The sequence below is a fragment of the Vigna umbellata genome, chromosome 2 (assembly GCF_029865625.1).
Source record: "Vigna umbellata cultivar VRB3 chromosome 2, Vumbellata_1.0, whole genome shotgun sequence".
Taxonomy (NCBI): Eukaryota; Viridiplantae; Streptophyta; class Magnoliopsida; order Fabales; family Fabaceae; genus Vigna; species Vigna umbellata.
The window spans coordinates 16060976-16080369 of record NC_142166.1 but is presented as its reverse complement, the minus strand read 5'-3'; the positions used below and the strand labels follow the sequence as shown (position 1 = coordinate 16080369).

The 19394-nt window shown below is 35.1% G+C and overlaps 1 protein-coding gene across 1 annotated transcript; it reads left to right on the top strand.

Annotated features, from left to right (window-relative positions):
* Positions 1 to 3862: 3862 nt before the first annotated feature.
* Positions 3863 to 11239, top strand: RSW3 (Glycosyl hydrolases family 31 protein). The gene is made up of 6 exons (XM_047320943.2): positions 3863 to 5548; positions 6431 to 6704; positions 6853 to 6988; positions 8636 to 8846; positions 9082 to 9288; positions 10548 to 11239. Exons 1-6 carry the CDS (start codon positions 3992 to 3994, stop codon positions 10914 to 10916), a joined length of 2754 nt encoding a protein of 917 aa, XP_047176899.1. The 5' UTR covers positions 3863 to 3991; the 3' UTR covers positions 10917 to 11239.
* The last annotated feature ends 8155 nt before the right edge of the window (positions 11240 to 19394 follow it).

Here is a 19394-nt window from a genome sequence, read left to right as displayed (position 1 = left end):
AAACGCTCCGTCACAAGCATCGCGAAACCGAATTGCGTGTTCCTCGCACCAGCCACCATCAACCTGAAACATAGAAGATTAAAATCCAGAGAACCAGAAATCTACTTCAAACCAGAAGCGCGATTCGTGCCGCAACGGTGAAGATGCACCACCATTATCACCAACCTCTCGCGAGAAAAACCCAAATCGCAGAAACGCAAAGCTGAATCACGCAATCATCTTTCACTAGCACCTCTCCGCAAGCTTCTCCAAAGCGCCTTCTTCATTCACCTCCAGGAGAAAAACCTAGAAGCAAACCAACTATCACAAAGTTCACCATATCCGTCGTGAAGGAGAACCCTATTCTTGCGTGACGACACTAGAGCAAGCTTTTCCCCAATCTGCATATGCAAATCTAAAACCCTAATTTTTAGGTGAAGAAAGGGGTTGTCACATGTCAAGCCCTTATTGGCGCGACCATCCTTAGTCAATTCTGGTCCTAGCCATGTTAGCCAATAACTGTCATGTAATTCACTGATTGGTGTTGTGGACATTTTGTCGTTAACGATTTAAACATCGTCAGAAAAAAGGATTAAATTGAATATAAATTACGAAATTAAGGACTACATTGAACATTCGAAACATCGAACAAAGTTGACGAAAATAGGGACCAACAGTGATATTAAGCCTTTTCTTATGCTATTATTAAATAACCTCTTCAATAATGATAACATGAAATGAAATTGTTATTGGAGATATGGTTGGTTTTGAAACATGCCATTTTTTTACAATTTAGTTCTTAAGTAACACTTAAAATGGTTGGAAGAAGAAAACGTTTTCTAAACTTTCAATTTTTAAGAGATGTTGAAACATGTAATGAAATAGAAATGAAAGTACTCCATTAATTCTTTTAAGAGACGTTATCCTTAAAACAATTGTACAATTGTTATAAATAAATCACATAAGGAGGGAAAGATACAAAGGGAAGGTTGATTTAATTGTTGTTTAAAAGTTACTTAAAACAGTAAATAATACTCTTACATAGAGTTGAACCAAATTATAACTATTAGATTTAGGGGTAATAAAGTGGACATGATCTACTAATACAAGTTGGAATAGAAATTATACTAATGATTGAGTGAAAAAATATAGAAAAAAAATTTGATACCTAAGCATACATTTCTAAACAATCACCTACATTCTAGATACCACATGATAAGAGATAGCATGCCTAAGTACAAAGAAGCTAATAAAATTGATAGAAAGGAAAAAAAATTGAAAGACTAAAAATGGAAGAGAAGAGAAATATAAGACTTATGAAAATGGTGAGTTCACGCCAGTTACTGGGAGCTTCCAAGATGAGTGGGAGATCACCACTTGTTTGCAAAAACAAAATCAAGATAAGATCTGAAAATTTGGAACTAAGAGATAGATGTTATCTCAAAGAAGATTACAAATCCCACAATTATCATTTAATGATCAAAGGTGTGTTACAAATGAGAGTTAGGTGTGCTTATATAACTTTGGAAGGAGAGCAATGACCAAGGTTAAGCATTCATAAAGCAAATAAAACATTATATGCACCACTTAACATTTGAACACGTGACCCGTAACCGACAACAAGAAGCTCTTACCAAGCAAACCACATGATATTTTGTGAAAACACTTCTTTCATAACCCACAATAAGAAGCTCTTACCAAGCAAACCACATGGTATTTTGTGGAAACACATCTCTTTTATTAATTACAACATAATCCAAATACAATTCTTATATATACATTGCATTTTTTTTTCGAGTCTTACATTTATCATGTATATTAATTAATCCTAGTCGTTATAATTTCATAACCTACGAGAAACTTACATGTTCTAATCTAGCATGCATACACTATATGAATCAACAATATAAGTAGAAGATCTAGATCCAAATTCATTATTAATTTTAGAAATGTTAAGTACAAAAATAATTGATCATAATATCCCTTCCTTATAATCACATTATTTTATTCATAACAATCTTATCAAATTCAAATGACACTTTTAGCCCCAACTTTTTTCAATAATGCTATGAAGATTAGATTAACATTGATTGTTGGCACATGTAGCACATCGCTTAAGGCTGAGTCTTCCCATGTGTGAGCTTTAGAAGAACTTTTTCTTTTCTTAGGAGAAGAGTTGTCTTTGAATCAACAAGATAAATGTGTTATTCTTCATCCCCTTACATTAGTGTAGGAGGTAAATGCACTTTTGTTTACATAAATTTGCCTAATACCACTAGAATTGTATCTTCTCCTTCAACTATATTTTTCTTAAAGAGAATTATCATTTCTAACTCTATGTCTAAACTAAGGTTCATGATGGTTTTATTTTCCACAAAAAAGTAATTTCCTTTTTTTTTTAAGTTTGGATTAAATCCACTGGGACGAGAATTTTTAAATTTTTTTTTCTTGTGGTCAAGTTTTTCTCAAACCTTTTTTTGGAATTAATTTGTCTTTTACCATATTTGACTTAGTCGAGAATGTCTTGCCCTCACAAGAACACACTCCTTTCAATTGGTATCTCTAATGCTGATGACGTGTGTGATAAGGTTTGGAGTAACATTTATGCATATGTTTCAACTTTTATTTGTGCTTAATCCAAGATTATAAAAATTTTTCATTCAGAAATTTTGATATGAACTCATAAGGTAAGACCATAGTTTTTTATTTTAATATCTTTAAGCATATTGTGGTATTAATTGATCTAAATCTTGATGTCTTTTTCTTCTATTATCTTTGAGTAATAATATATATATATATATATATATATATATATATATATATATATATATATATATATATTATATATTAAAAATCACCGCATTGTGTTTTATCTACCTTCTATAATTCCATAATGTATTAAAAAAATCATGTATATTTTCAAACCAAAATATTTTTTTTAGATTGGACAATCTTAAATGAATTTAAGAAAATTACATTTTAAAAGATATTTTTAAATTTGGAAACATATTTTGAATATACATTTAGATGCATTCAAAAATATATTTTAAAAAATATTTTCTAATTATATAATCCATAATGTATTTTAAAAAATACGTGTATATTTTGAAAAATAATTTTGGATTTATAAATATCTTCAGAAGAAATGTGCATTTGAAATTGTATTTTAAAAAATATATTTTGGAAAGATGAAGGTGAAATGCATCAACCTTTTTTCTTCCATCAAGAAATGGCTTATTGTAATGTTCAATTTGCAACATAGATACTTCAACCCGAAATGCATCAACTCCTCTTATTCCATCAAGAAATGGTTTATTGTAATGTTTGTGGCTTATTGTAAATTTCTCACATCATCTCGATTTCAACTCCCATTTGCACATCCTTCAAACCATCAAAAGCTTTTGCATATGATGATTTCAGCGAGTTGAGTAGTACAAGCATCTAATCCAAGTCCCAAACATAGACATTCAACCCTGGACGGACACTGTTGCCAGAGAGAGAAAGTCGTAGCTTGCAGATAGGGAAGGGAGAATGGAGAGAGGGAGGTGGAAGGAAGAGAGAGAGAATGTTGTAAAGAAATAAAAGAAGAATTGCACAAAGGGAAAAGAAAAGAGGAAAAAAATCATGTTTTTCAAATTTTTGAAACGTTTTTCATGTCGAAATGTTAACAAAATTTTATTCTAAAAAGAATATATATATTTTTTGAAAAGTCTATTATTTTTATTCCAAATAACTTATTCCAAAATGTATTTTTGATGTTTAAGAAAATATATTTTATAAGTTTTATTATGAAAGTCTTATTCCAAAAAGTTTGAAAAATTTATTACAAAATATGTAATGAGAAGACAGTTTTACAAATAGTAAAATAGTTATTTTGAAAATTGAGAGAAATTGTAGGAATGCAGTAAGTAATAGCTGAAGAACTCAAGTGATCATACTGAAGAAGCGTGAGGGACATGCCGAGCCTCTGCTAAAGAAAACTGCCACAACCATAACCATTTCTGCATCGAAGATGAGGATCAAAACGCTGCGTTTCCTTTTTCTCCTCTTTCTCTTTCTCTGCTCCCACCTAACCTTCGTTCTCTCATGGAAGAAAGAGGAATTCCGAACCTGCCACCAAACCCCATTCTGCAAGCGAGCCCGATCCCGTATCCCCGGCTCCTCCTCCCTCATCGCCACCGACGTCACCATCTCCGACGGTGACCTCACCGCCAAACTCACCCCCAAATCCGAACCCCAAGCCAAACCCTTGATCCTCACTCTCTCCGTCCACCAACACGGCATCCTCCGTCTCAAGATCGATGAAGACCCCTCCCTCTCCCCTCCCAAGAAACGCTTTGAGGTCCCCGACGTCGTCGTTCCGGAATTCACCTCCTCCAAGCTCTGGCTTCCGCGCCTTTCGGAGGAAGATAACGGCCTCGCCTCCTCCGTATACCTCTCCGACGGCCACACCGCTGTCATCCGCCACGACCCCTTCGAACTCTTCGTCCGCGACGATAACTCCGGCGAACGCGTCATCTCCCTCAACTCCCACGGCCTCTTCGACTTCGAGCAGCTGAAAGAAAAATCCGAAGACGACAATTGGGAAGAAAATTTCCGCTCCCACACCGACCGTAGACCCTACGGTCCCCAATCAATCTCCTTCGATGTATCTTTCTACGGCGCCGATTTCGTATATGGTATCCCTGAACGCGCCACCACTCTCGCCCTAAGGCCCACCAGAGGCCCAAACGTCGAAGAATCGGAACCCTACCGTCTCTTCAACCTCGATGTCTTCGAGTACATCCACGATTCCCCTTTCGGCCTCTACGGTTCAATCCCCTTCATGGTTTCTCACGGCAAAACCAGGGGTAGTTCAGGGTTTTTCTGGCTCAACGCTGCGGAGATGCAAATCGACGTTCTTGCCCCTGGCTGGGAAGCTGAGTCTGCTGAGTCTCATATCGCGCTTCCTTCTCACAGAATTGACACGTTTTGGATGAGTGAAGCTGGTGTTGTGGACACCTTCTTTTTCATTGGTCCAAGCCCTAAGGATGTTTTGCAACAGTACACGGCGGTCACCGGAACTCCGGCGATGCCCCAGATGTTTTCAATTGCCTATCATCAGTGCCGGTGGAATTACCGTGATGAGGAGGATGTTGAGCAGGTGGATTCTAAGTTTGATGAGTTGGACATTCCTTATGATGTTTTGTGGCTTGATATTGAGCACACTAATGGGAAGAGGTATTTCACTTGGGATAGGACTCTTTTCCCGCACCCTGAGGAGATGCAGAAGAAGTTGGCTGATAAAGGGAGGCACATGGTTACCATTGTTGATCCTCACATTAAGCGGGACGATGATTTTTATTTGCATAAAGAGGCGTTGAAGAAGGGATATTATGTTAAGGATTCCAGTGGCAAAGATTTTGATGGTTGGTGCTGGCCGGGCTCCTCGTCGTATCCTGATACTTTGAACCCGGAAATTAGGTCCTGGTGGGCGGATAAGTTCTCATACCAGAATTATGTTGGTTCTACGCCGTCGCTCTACATATGGAACGACATGAATGAACCTTCTGTTTTCAATGGTCCAGAGGTACGCTAATTCATTCCAACATTCATTTCTCTTTTTTCACTTGTTTAGAGTTAAGATAAGGAAGTTAGAGTATGCATTTTCAATGTTTTTTGAGGTTGAATAAAAATTGAGTGCTTGAAGGTATTCCCTTTCACCATCGGTTTAGATTATAATTTTGAATGAGCAGCATTATGATCTCATGAGCTTCTAAAATGATACAAGGTTTGTAATAATTTAGCACAATATTGACTTCTAATAATCAGGCCTCACAATTTAGGATTAGTTATTATAAAATAAGTATTATCTTTAACACAAGAAAAAAACGTATATATAGTATCTTTAACACAATAAAATATCATGATCAGCCAACTTATCAGTCACGCCATCATGGTTAATGTCCATTAGTGTGTTGTGGTGCTAAATGATAGGTTGGCTGTTGTATAAAAGTTTACTTCGGGAGAAAGAGGACAAGGAGAGTATGATGAATACAAATAAAAATCCCAACTAAGATAAGATTCTATCACTTAATCTCATGATATAAGGGAGATTCCAAAATTTGCTGAGTCCGAGTGAAACCAAACAAATATTGTTAATAGTTCTGAAAAAAAATAGGGAAGAACTGTCCAAACATGTTGGAGATCCTGAGAGTGTGCTGCAATTGTATAGTAATCGTTTCTCTCGTTGCTTTTATCCTATGTCTGTACTTATGAGTAGTCGTTTCTCATGATGTCTATTTATATGCATTTAAGGTTTTTTTGACATGTGAAGTAGAGTCAGGATTTATGGGTTCCAAGTGATCAAATGTTCGTTGTGCTAATAAGCCCCTCAAGGATTTTTTCTTTTTAAAAAGTTTTCTCACCTAGAGATAGTGAAACTGAAGATATGATTACACATTGTATATAGGTAACAATGCCTAGAGATGCTTTACACTTCGGAGGCGTGGAACATCGAGAGGTGCATAATGCCTATGGATATTACTTCCACATGGCAACAGCTGATGGTCTAGTGAAGCGTGGTGATGGGAACGACAGGCCATTTGTTTTATCAAGAGCATTATTTGCTGGAAGTCAAAGGTATGGAGCAGTTTGGACTGGGGATAACACTGCGGAATGGGATCACTTAAGAGTTTCTATTCCTATGATTTTGACCCTTGGTCTTACTGGGATGTCATTCTCTGGTGGGTATTGTCCTTCTCACAATGTATTTTTATTTCATTATTCTTTTCTTTGCATATTCATAGCCAGTCAATATATTTATTTGTATGAGTTAGAAAAATTTCCCCCTTTTGTTCATATATCTTATTCTTATCTCTTGTACATACACAGGTGCTGATGTTGGTGGATTTTTTGGGAATCCTGAACCTGAGTTGTTGGTTCGTTGGTATCAGCTAGGAGCTTACTATCCTTTCTTTAGGGCCCATGCCCATCATGACACAAAAAGACGAGAACCGTGGTTGTTTGGGTACTATTGATTTACTTCAAGATTTCTTTGTCCCAAATTTAAGATATTACAGGTTTTTTGGGTACTCCTTTCAGCCTAACAATTAAAAAGTAATTCTTTTACTGTTCATTTCTTTGTTTCAAGAGCTGATGCCTCTAAAAACCAGTGAAACATCCTCTCAAGAGAAGGATGTTGTTAGGAACCCAGAATTGAAAAGAGAAAGAAGAGTAATATTTTTTATTGAAAAGACTGAAAAGAACACAAAATAGGAGAGCACTCTCTCCTCCAAGGGTTTCCCCTTCACAAAGAGCTAAAGCTCAATCTACAAAATTATCATCCTCCCCTCAAGGAACTGATTGGTCTAATTATATAGACCAACTCCCAACTGACAGCACTGCCTCCACTTATTTTTCCATCCCTTCCTTTATTCAATTCTTCCTTTATTCTTATATTTTCTGATAACCTTTTCCACCACTTCCTTTTATTTTTCCTTCTACCATAAATCTTCCATATCCTATCATTACACGTGGCTGCAAAAACAACCTTGTCCTCAAGGTTGGAACAATGAATCTTGATCCCATGGTAGTGTGATATTGTCTTATCATCGGAAGGAAATCCACTGGTTACTGTCTGCAATTTTGGATTTGGAGGCTTGGGTGGTGGTCGATATGAGAGTGGTTTTTGTATACCAGGATCTGAACCCAGTAATTTGGAATCCCAAAATTCCAATGTCATTGATGTTACAATCATTATCACATCTAAGTTCAATCATAATATATTTTTACACCTTCAACTCTCTTTATTGTTACATCCCCTTCCTCCTCCATCATAATATATTTTTCTATTTTAAATCTCACTTTTGTTTTGGTTTTTTCTTCACTACAAAGGGTGTGATTCTTCATTGCTGACCTTTCTCCCACATCTAGAGCAATTTGCATATCTCTAATCAAGTCCTTTGGATCCTGTTGTGGCAATCTATTTAATGTTAGATTGCAGCCTTCAAAGAAATATCCATGCAATTGATCTTTTGGTGTTTTATTTGCTTGTGACACCAATATCTTGAATTCTTGGATGGATTTTTCCCCACTCCCAGTCCATGTTACTGTTGCCCAACTCTCAAGTAAAACTCTCCATGCATTTCCGTCACCTGTTGGTGCCAAGAAATCAAACCCACCCTCCTCAAGAATGCCAATATCTTTATGGATATAAAGAATATCCATGTCCCATAAACCATCATGTCGCGTATTAATGCTAGGCAAACCATCACTAGCATAACAAAATTCACCCCTATTGTTGTTTTTCACTTCAAATTCTTGAATGTAATCTTCCACCCCTGTTGTTTAATTGTTGCCCATTTAATACCATGCAAATCTTAGATGTAAATGAAGTGGAGCTGAACTGTATGTCTATATTGTAATATTGTGATTGCTAATTCGTATCACAGGGGCACATGATCACTGAAATCAACAAATAACTTCCATGTGTCTACATCTCTCCCCCACATGCACATGGTTAATGAGTGGCGTTAATGTTTGAATTTATAAAAATTGAATTCGATGTATATGCACTATATGTATCTATTGTGTGCCTTGACTATCATATGTGGCTGGAATTGTGTAGGTATCTGTTTGTCAACATTGTAAATTGATTATCTTTATGATATTGCAGAGAACGAAATACAGAATTGATTAAAGATGCTATACATGTTCGTTATGCCCTTCTCCCATACTTTTACACATTATTCAGAGAAGCTAACACTACTGGTGTTCCTGTGGTTCGTCCACTGTGGATGGAATTCCCATCTGATGAAGCTACTTTTACCAATGATGAAGCTTTCATGGTTGGGAGTAGCCTTTTAGTGCAAGGGATCTATACTGAGGTGATTTAATCAATTTCCATACATACATATATATATACATACATACATACATATATATACATACATATATACATACATGTATACAAACATATATACATATATACATACATATATATATATATATATATATATGTATGTATGTATATGTATATATATTTATGTTTTTCTTTGCAAGTTATTTCCTTCTATTCTTGTGATCTTTGACTTAAGTTTGAGAATGGCTTGTTGCTGGCAGCGAGCTAAGCATGCTTCGGTCTATTTGCCTGGAAAAGAATCCTGGTATGACCTAAGAACTGGAACTGTGTATAAGGGAGGGGTGACATACAAGTTGGAGGTTACCGAGGAGAGCATTCCAGCTTTTCAAAGAGCTGGGACCATTGTTGCAAGGAAAGACCGGTTTCGGCGAAGTTCCACTCAGATGGCAAATGATCCCTACACTCTGGTATATATTCTTGTTGATGTACTGAAGTTCTTTTGTGAATATTCTTATTGCCAGAAGTATCTCATGGGACATCATTCTTGCCTTTTCTGTTATTTACTCGGTTGTGGTTTATTGTCTTTCCATTCAAAACCCTTTGCTGTCATACATATACATATATCACAATAAAGTTTATGCTAGTTAGGGTGTCAAAATGGACTAGAACTCAAGAGCCAACTTGGCTCACCAGAGGCTCTAGTTTGGCTCGAGTTGGAAAAAATAGTTTTTTCTTTTTAATGTGGGCTAAATTGGATTGAACTCATTTTACTTACAGGTTAAACAAGTTTAAGTTGGGTTGGAGGTGAATTGACTTGTAACTCATCTTCAACAGCCCTTTATAATTTTTTCATTAAAATTATTTATTACTTTTGATTATGCAGGTTGACACTTTTGTTTTTTTAAAAGCTAAAACGTTCATTAGTATTTGAATTATTTGTTTGTCCAATTATATAAGTTAATACTTTGATTTTTACTTAGTATCTTTATAATATGACTTCTTAATTGTAAGTAATGTTTAGTGAAACGAGTGAATACCCCAAGTATACTACAATACATAATTGGGTCGAGTCAATTCACTTCGATTGAATTACAATAAAATATATAAAGCAATTTGGGAGAGCAAAATATACTTAAATGAGTCAACCTAATTAACCTACCAACTTATGGTGGTTGAGTCAGATTTCAAAATTTCTAGTTTACCAAAAAATGAGCCGGGTTGGCTCACTTTGACATTCCATTGCCAGTCAGCCCCTCATGGTACTTGGAATCAGGCCATCTTTGAACATTGAGGCACATCTTAAGAAAATTTAATGCATTTTAATATTCATTTTTCTCACTTCTCTATGATTTGAACAAAAATGTTGAATGCGTACGTGTGCACTTGTGTTTTTGTCTAATTTATTCTATTATGAGGATGTGTATAACACCAAAAAACTGAATGACTTTATGCCTTGCAAGAGTAATTGCATGTCTGCTTGTGTATAAATAACATCCAAGAAAAGATCTGAATCTCATTTGTCCGCTGACATGTGTGTAAAAACCATGTGGATATTTGACTATTTGAGTAACTTGATTGCTTATTTGTTTGCATTTCAACCAAAAAATGGCGTACATGAGGTTGAGACAGCAAGTCGGTAAAGCTGTGCTGTCCGGAAAATTATGGACAATAATCGAAAGTAGACAACTTGTTTACTTGGTAATTTTTATGAATTTTTTATGGACAGGTTATAGCTCTGAATAGTTCCCAAGAAGCTGAAGGTGAACTCTACATTGATGATGGCAGCAGCTTTAAATTTCTGCAAGGGGCCTATATCCATAGACGTTTTATTTTCTCGAATGGGAAACTCATTTCTATAGACCTGGCACCTGCTTCCGGTAGCAATAGGTATTATTCATCAGATGCTTTCATTGAGAGGATTATCCTGCTGGGACAAGCTTCTGGCTCAAAAAGTGCACTCATTGAGCCATCAAACCAAAAGATCGATATTGAACTTGGCCCCCTCTGGTTTCTAAGGCCACGCGCACCAGCTGTTGTGACTGTACGCAAACCTAATGTCCGTGTTGCAGAAGACTGGACTATAACAGTTATTTAACAATTCTGGTTGAGGGAAGCATTTAATGTTCCATGCTACGGATAGTGCAAAACGAGATTTTGTCTGTAGCTGAGTTGATATGAAGTTCAAGAGCATAGTTGTTGGGGCAAGGAGACAGAAAACCACTAGTTGACCAATGTATGTGCACCCACTCAGTTTGAGCGGCTTATTTAATGCAGGACTTGATAACTCGAAAGATTAATCTTTGGAAGTTGCCATTCCATTGTCTTCAGGAGTTATTTTGATAACGATAAATTTGTCATCTGGAATGGTCCGGTTGTTTTGGAAAAAGTTTGTGATTAATGCAATAACTTGTTAATACAGGCTGCAACATCCAAGTAACCATTTTTTAATAGTTAACCGTCTATTTTAATAAATAAAAGGAATTAATCTCGGAGACTGTGTAGGGTTTCCTGATATGTTGTATCAGAAAGTATGATCCTCCAGAAACATCATTCACTCCTTTCCTGATATGTTGTATCAGACAGGATGATCCTCCAAAAACATCACCCACTCCTGAGGACCTCATTCCTTATAACAAAAAATGCACACGTCACACTCCGCTAAGTAACTAGTATTCCATGCTCTATCGTAAAATACGAAAGGAACACACATGAGTTGTTGGTCTTTTGTTTATAATGATATATACTTTAGTCATAATCAAACACTTTCAAGAACGGTTGAAGTTATCTATGGAAGATAGATTTAGATTTTCTCGAGTTATCACGGAGTTTTCAAAGTAGGAATAATTTTATACATTGTATTTTGAGTCAAGTAGTTTATAATTTATTTGGATTCTGTATTATGGGTCAAGTAGGACTTTTAGACCCTTTGGGTTAACAAAGGTCAAGTTTTAATGTTGATCCAAAGTGGATGCCCATGAGCTTAGGTTATGTTGACCATGTGGTCAAAGTTTTAACATAGTTTAGTGGACAAGGGTGTGTGAGACCTCCCATGTGAGAGTGGCCTTGTCTCATGCTCACATGGGAGATGTTTTCTCATAGTTAGTCGTCACATCTCACTCTAGGAACGAAGATGATTCTTCATAGGTAATGACCACATGTCCTTCTCATATTGGAAAAGATTTTTGCCTTTGTTTCTAAGTTAAGTCAAGGTAGCGTTTTTATGGTTCTGCTTCTATAATTTGGAGACACTTAAAGTCTATAAATAGAGGTGTCTTTCCCCATGTAAATTCAGCTTTGAATTTGAGTAATGTTACATTGTCATTTTTATGCTATCTTACTCGTCTTAGGTTACCAAAGGTTAGAGCATCACATGTGGTTTTCTTTAGCCACTTCCTCTAAAGTTGGCCTAACCTTTCTTAGAACACCATCAAACACCACCTCATCACAATCCAAGCACCAAGGTTGTAAGCCTTCTTCCCCAAAACCCACCAAATTCTGCACCATCTTTCCCTTTTCCTTATCGTCATAGTTTCTTTTCTAGTTTTGACCAAACCTAGTTAAGGAGGTTGCTATCATTTGGTAATCAAAGCTTAGTTTATTGTTGTTTGCCTTGTATTTTCCTAACCTTGTCTTGTTGTAGTTATATTGAAATTGTCAAAATCAAGTTCCCTTACACACAAACCAGTTTTGGTAATAAATATTGATGATTTTCAAAATTAAACTGCATCTAACTCAGAGGTAAAAAAAATATATGTCTATATTCAAATTAAAGCCATTTGAGTATATTTCTTAAAAAAAAGAATCATCTCATTTGGAGTTTTGTGGAGAAAGTTATGAGCAAACAATCAACAAAGGTTAGAGTTTTAGAATGTTGTGATCAACGTTTTCCAGGTTTTGTTTTGGTAGTTTAGGATACTATTTTGTGCCTTCTAAATTCTCCTAAATGTGTTGGATAACATGTTTGTATGTTCTTAGCTTTTGTTGAGTCTTCTCTTTATATTTTTCATTTGATCATATCATATGTTTGAGTTATTTTTATGTTCAAGTCATGTCTAGTCCTTTTTATGTTTCTACTTCTTAGTTTAAATTTGAAACAATATATGTTCATGTTAAAAACTTCACCATAATGTCTCTTTGAATGTTTTTATTTTGCATATTTGAGTTCATACGTGTCATTAGTTCATTAGCAAGTTCAGAGAGTTAGGTTTTCATTATGCTTGCTTGAGTTTCATATTCCATCTTTTGATTCTAGTAGGTTTATTTCTATTTTGTGTTTCTTGTTCAATTGAGCTTTCACATCAAAATATAAACTTTGTTTTTGGTATGTAATGGTCTTTTTTTGCAATTAAAAAAAGTAGAAAAACAAGTTCTAAAAGATTTAAAGAAAATGCTACAAAAAGGTACCAAAAGAGCCTATAAAAAGTGATGAAAATTATGTGCATTTGACCACTACCACTAGTTTGTTTGGTAATTTTTGTTAGCTACAATTTTTCTTTCTGTTTTATGCATTTTAATGCACTTTCCAGAAGCTCAAAGTATTGACCAATAATGTTAAAAGAGTGACCTTAATGCCCCTCAAGGTTGTCAAAGACAAGAAACACCAATTTTTACTCTAGTTATTTTTGGTTTTGTGCATTTATTCTAGTGCCTTTCTTTAGGTCATCTCTTTATGTGCTTAACCTAATTTTCTCACCATTTAATATCTTGCTTTTCTTTTTTGATTTTCTTAGTTTTGTCATATATAAATACCTTTTGGAAGTGTTGTTTGTTTTGAGACCTTTTCTTCCTTTTTCCTGGACTGTACTTGATTTTGGTGTTATCTTCATGGTATAGGTTATCTTTTTGTGGTGAGCCAACATCTTGAGGTAACATCCTAGGTAGTGAAGACCTAGTGGGAGTTTAAGGTCTTGGAAGGAGACAAGAAGAAAATAGATAAAACATTTGGGAGGAAGGCCTATAAATTGTTTGTATTTTTGAGTTGTAATTGCTTTCGTTTTTCTTATGTATTCACAATCTTGTTAGATGTATTGGGGGAGTCTTTGGTGCTCAATCCCATCTCCTAACAAGAACCTTTAAACCCTATTAAATTTCAATTTTAGTTAGTAAGTCTAGAGGATCTAAAGTTCCTTCTAACTTTACCATTAGGCCGCATAATTTAGTTTAATTGCTCTCCTTAATTGTTTGTAGTTTAGTGTGTGTCTACTTGTATTTCAAGTTTGATTCCCTTTGAGAAATTTGGTATAAGAGAACTTGAGGTAAACTTTGGCTAAGAAACACTTGGTTATTAAGCAATCCATTGTGATTAATCTCTCTTTCTTGGAAGTGGACTTAAGTCTCTTTTGTTCCCTTAAGTCTCTTAAGGAATTTCTTTTGAATTACTAAGTAATTGTTTGTGCATAACATCTTTTTGAAAACTTTAAGAATGTCTAAAACACCTTTTACCAAATTGGTAGTGATTTTATTGAAAAACCCTAACCAACTTTAAAACATTTGATCGAAGAATTAAAATCACTAAAAATTTGACAAAACCAAGAAACACTTTTGAAAGAAAAACAGAGAGTTGAAAGAGAACAATATCTTTCTACTTTGGAAGAAGAGCTTAGAGTTTTCAATGATAAATAAGAAAAAGTCCAAGAAGAAATGAGGAAAAGTAAGAGTAGGGGTCATATTCAAAGAGAAGTTCAAAAACTCCTATGAGGAGGATAATAGGCTTGTTAATCATTACTATGAACCTCCTCCACATAGAGTGCTAATAAATGAGCGTGAAAGAGAGAGCCAACCAAGAGAAGTTAGGGTAGACCTCCCCCACTTCCATGGGAAGAAAGATGTAGAAGCTTAGTTAGATTGGGAAATGAAAGTAGACAACTTTTTAAATGCCATCAAGTAAGTGAAGAGAGAAAGGTCTCCTTAACTACCTTAAGCTTCCAAGGGAAAACCATGTATTGGTGGACTTCCCTAGGGAGAAAGAGAAGACTCTCTAATTTCCCTCAAGTCACCTATTTGAATGACTTGAAAAGGGTCATGAAAAGTAAACACATTTCCTCATACTATCATAGGGAGCTAATGGATAAACTCCAAAGGCTCTAACAAAAAGATATGAGTGTAGAGGAATATAGGCCAAAAATGGAGCTCTACATTATGAAGACGGGAATTAGAGAGGAGGAAGAGACTATCATCTCTAGGTTTCTTAGTGGTCTCAATCTTGAGATTAGAGATATAGTGGAATTGTTGTCCCACCAAGACTTAAATGACTTGGTACAAATTTTCATAAAGGTAGAGCAATAACTCTTGAGAAAAGGTTTGAAAGTTCTCCATTCTAAATCTAGTGTTAAGAAAGACTACAAGAGAATAAGAAACAAAAGAACAAGAAGAATTAGAAGAAGAAAAAGAATCAGAAAAACAAGAAGACAAATAAGAAGTAGTAGAAGAAGAAAAGGAATATGAAGAACAAGAAGAAGAAGAAGAATACGAAGATGGAATCTAGGGAAAGAAAGAAGATAAGAGAAAGAAAATGAGAGACCAAGGATGGGAACATTATCTCACAGTCGAACTAGTGAAATTATGTGTTTCAAATGTCTTGGTAGAGGTCACATTTTATTACAATGCCCCAACAAAAAGACCATGATCTTAAGTAGTAATGTCAAAACGGGCCACCCGACCTAACCCACAACGGGTTGACCACTTAGTGAGTCAACCCAACCCAACTCACTTATTAGCGAGCCGAAAAAATTCAAACCCGATCTGACCCACCATGGGTTGGTGGGTTAAACAGGTTGACTCACTAGCTCACTTAATTACAAGTTTTTTTTAAATAAAAAAACTGCAATTATTTTGTAATTCAAATCTAAATAAATTTCACTCTAAAATGATGTTAAACTTCAAAGACAATTCAAAATAAAAAAAGTAACATACAACTCAAATGTAATTCAAAAAGAAGCTCTAAATGTGAATAATTAAGTTTCTAATATTTGTCGCGACCGGGATCGCGATGGGGAAGATTGGCGAGACTCTTTTAAAAAAATAATAAGAAGTTTGAAAATCAAAGTTTGGAGTCGCCACCATAGTTTATTCTGGAAAACTACGGAAAAACCATAAAATAAAGCACAGTCTACAAAAATCAGAGTTTTGAGTTCGGGAGTCAGTTACATGTAGGGAATGTATGAGCACCCTACAACGCCTGCCCAAAGGCAGTACCTTTAATTAAATATGCAAAGATGATGTGGGTTTTAAAATGGTTATTTTTCCAAAAAAAAAAAATACAATACAAGACAACACAAGAAACAAAATAATATTTTTTATTTTTAGGAAGTCCGACAATGATTGACCTTACTCTTACGTATTCTCATGTCAGAAATCAGGGGTACGTAGTTCTTTTGGAAAATGTATTTGAATAATGGTTTGTGAAAATATTCGGAAATTTGTTTGGGATGATTATGGATAATTTTACATTTTTTGGAGGTGATCCTGAGAAGGATTGACCTTGATGCTACATATCTCCACTTTTGATGGAGAATCAAGGATCACGTAGTTTTTGCCTATTTGAAAAGATTTAATTTTTTTCTTTTGATGATTTTATCCTTTTTTTGGATATTTTTGAATTATAAAAAAAAGAAGGTGACATAACATGAACAATGAGCTAGATAGAAAACAAGTGGAAGAGAAAATTATTTTTGCGATTTTTGAAGAGATTTGTATTTTTTATGATTTTTAACATAATTGATATAATTGAGAAAAATTAAGAGGACAAAAGAATCATAAAATGTTTACACTTATTTACAAGAAACTATTTTCTTTAATTTTTTATTTAATTATCAAACAAATCCGAGACTTGACATGATAATCAAAATGATTATGAAAAACGTAATTATCAAGCAAGTCCGAGACTTAACATGACAATCAAAATTGTTATTATGAAAAATTCAATTATCAAGCAAATCCGAGACTTGACATGATAATCAATATATCTTTAAGGTTTTTACAAAAAACAAAAGGGATTATGAATGAAAAAGTAGAATAAAAAAATAGTTAAATAATTATGGAAACGTGAAACTTAAACAAAAACAAACTTAAACAAAATAAGTCAAACTAAAGAAAAAGGGAATGAATAAGAACCTGGATGGAGAAAGCGAAGATAGACCCGTGATATGCAAGTGAAAATGGAAGTTTAATGATATGGAGAAGAGATGTGTTGTGGTGTAAGGGAAGAGAAATCTTCCTAAGTCCCCCTCCAAAATGAAACCTAACATTCCATTTATTGGTTTTTAAAAGACAAATTTAACGGCTATATTCTCCAACGGCTATAAACGACTACTTTCTTATAACGGCTATAAACGACTACTTTCTACAACGGCTAATAACGGCTAGTTTCTACAACGACTAATAATGGCTACAAACGGCTAGTTTTTACAATGACTATAAATGGTTAGTTTTTACTATTCAACGTTACTATTCAAATGTACAGTGTCACTATTCCAAAAAAAATTTATTTGTGATGAATTTTATTTACCCGGATAAAATTGGGTGTTGACAATATTGATAATTTTTGTTTCACTTATCCATTTATAAGACTAGAGTCTTGCATAGATAAATTTATAATATTTTCCTCTCTTGAAACATCTTCTTTATCCCATTCACAATACAATAAAAAAGTGTTAACTAATAATATTGAATCACAAAGTAATAAATAATTAAATTAAACTAGGTGAGTTGGTGAGCCAACCTAGCTCACCATGGGTACAACCCATGTGAGCTGAGTTCTAAGTGGGTCGAGTTGAAAATTGGCCAGTATAAAAAATTACATTTTTTCAAACCCAACCCGACCCAACCCGACCCTTAGCTATGGTGGGTTGGGTTGGCCTATGGGTTCTAACCCATTTTGACAACACTAATATTAAGGGATATTGACGTCTACAGTAGCTAAGATGAAGAACGTAATAATGAGAATGAGGATAGGAAGGCACCTAAGGGAGAAAATTGTTAAGACTCTGACAAATGTACCAAATCATATCAAGTAATAAACATGGTAAGACCAAGTATCGTTTCCCTAGAGACTCACGGCCTAAACAGTTATGTGATTTCTTGATTAAATAAGACTTGAAAACAAACTCTTTTGGGTTTAGAATGCAAATACTGAAAAGTATGCATGCAATTTGATCAATTGGACAAAAGTGCAAAGATGAACGAATTTGATATTATGGAATAAATATGTTGTCGGGGTTAGATTTCACCTAGTTTACTCTCATGTATATACGAATTCTACTTCTTCATTAATGTCAATGTCACTATCTAAACTACTTAAAACCCGATTTCTCGGTGAAGAAAGTCTATCCTTAATTATTAGTTCATATGATTCCTATCATTCCTAATAATTAATTTTGAAGAACTAGAAGCTTAAGACAACCAGAACTCATACCCCCATTCTTGAGCAATACTGCTTCTGGGAATAATTCTCCAGATCATGAATTGTAAGATACCTTCCGGTACTCATGCAAATCATAACATCATGCTAAAGAATGAGTTAAACAAAGCAAGCATTATGCGAAGAAGAATTATCCTAACAATTAATTAAAGAAGCATATATAATCAAGAATCAATTCAATACATGAGAGTTTACAAAGGTTACATCATTCCCCAACAATAAATAGAGTTTAGTTCACCATTGACATGGTGAAACTAGATGAATAATGGAAAAAGAATGAAAGATAAAACCCTAGAAATTGAAGATAGGAGCTTCCGCATCCAAATCCGCCTCCGAGGGATTAAAGAGTGTGTTTCTGTGCCTATTCCGTCCAAAGATACAAAGCCTAGGACCTCTAAGTCCTTAAATAGAATATAAAAATAACAGAAAACTGGTCTAAGCCCACGAGACTAGCGCCAGCGCCCCACTTAGGTCGCCCAAGCGGTGTACGGGTCAGAACTGACGCTCAGGGTCAGCTCAGAAGGCAAGCAGGCGTGGTGCGACTCGAGGAAGTTGCGCTCAGCACCCCTGAAAAGGGTGCCCAGGCGCGAGCCAGGGGTATCATGCGCTGAGGGCTCCAGAAAAGGGCAGCCAAGCGTGAGACAGTGTACTCTGGCGTTGAGGGCCCCTAAAGTGGCACTCAACGCTGCTGCGATCCTTCTTTCTGATGGTTTTTCATTTCTTCCTGAGTTCCAACTCCTTACTACTTCAACTCTTCTTCCAAATCATCTCAATTCCTATTGAAAACAAGGAACTCTAGCACAAAACCATTAAATTCACCTTCAACTCTCTTATTCATCAAAACTATGATTCCAAGCTAGTTTCTAAGTCAAAAAGGGTGTTTTTAGTATCAAAATTAAGTATCAAATAATGGTAAATTCAACCATTATAAAAAATGCCCATCCTTGTGAAGGAGACTTCTTATGATAAGAAGAACTCTCCACAATCAACCTAGTTCTCAAGAACTAACATAGAAAAAGAACATCTTTCACATAAGATGCAAAACTTTAGAAAATACACGTTTTCTTATTATGGATAGTGGATCGTGTTGCAATTGTTTTAACACTAGGTTGGTTGAGAAATTACCATTAACTATCTTACCCTATCCTCAACCTT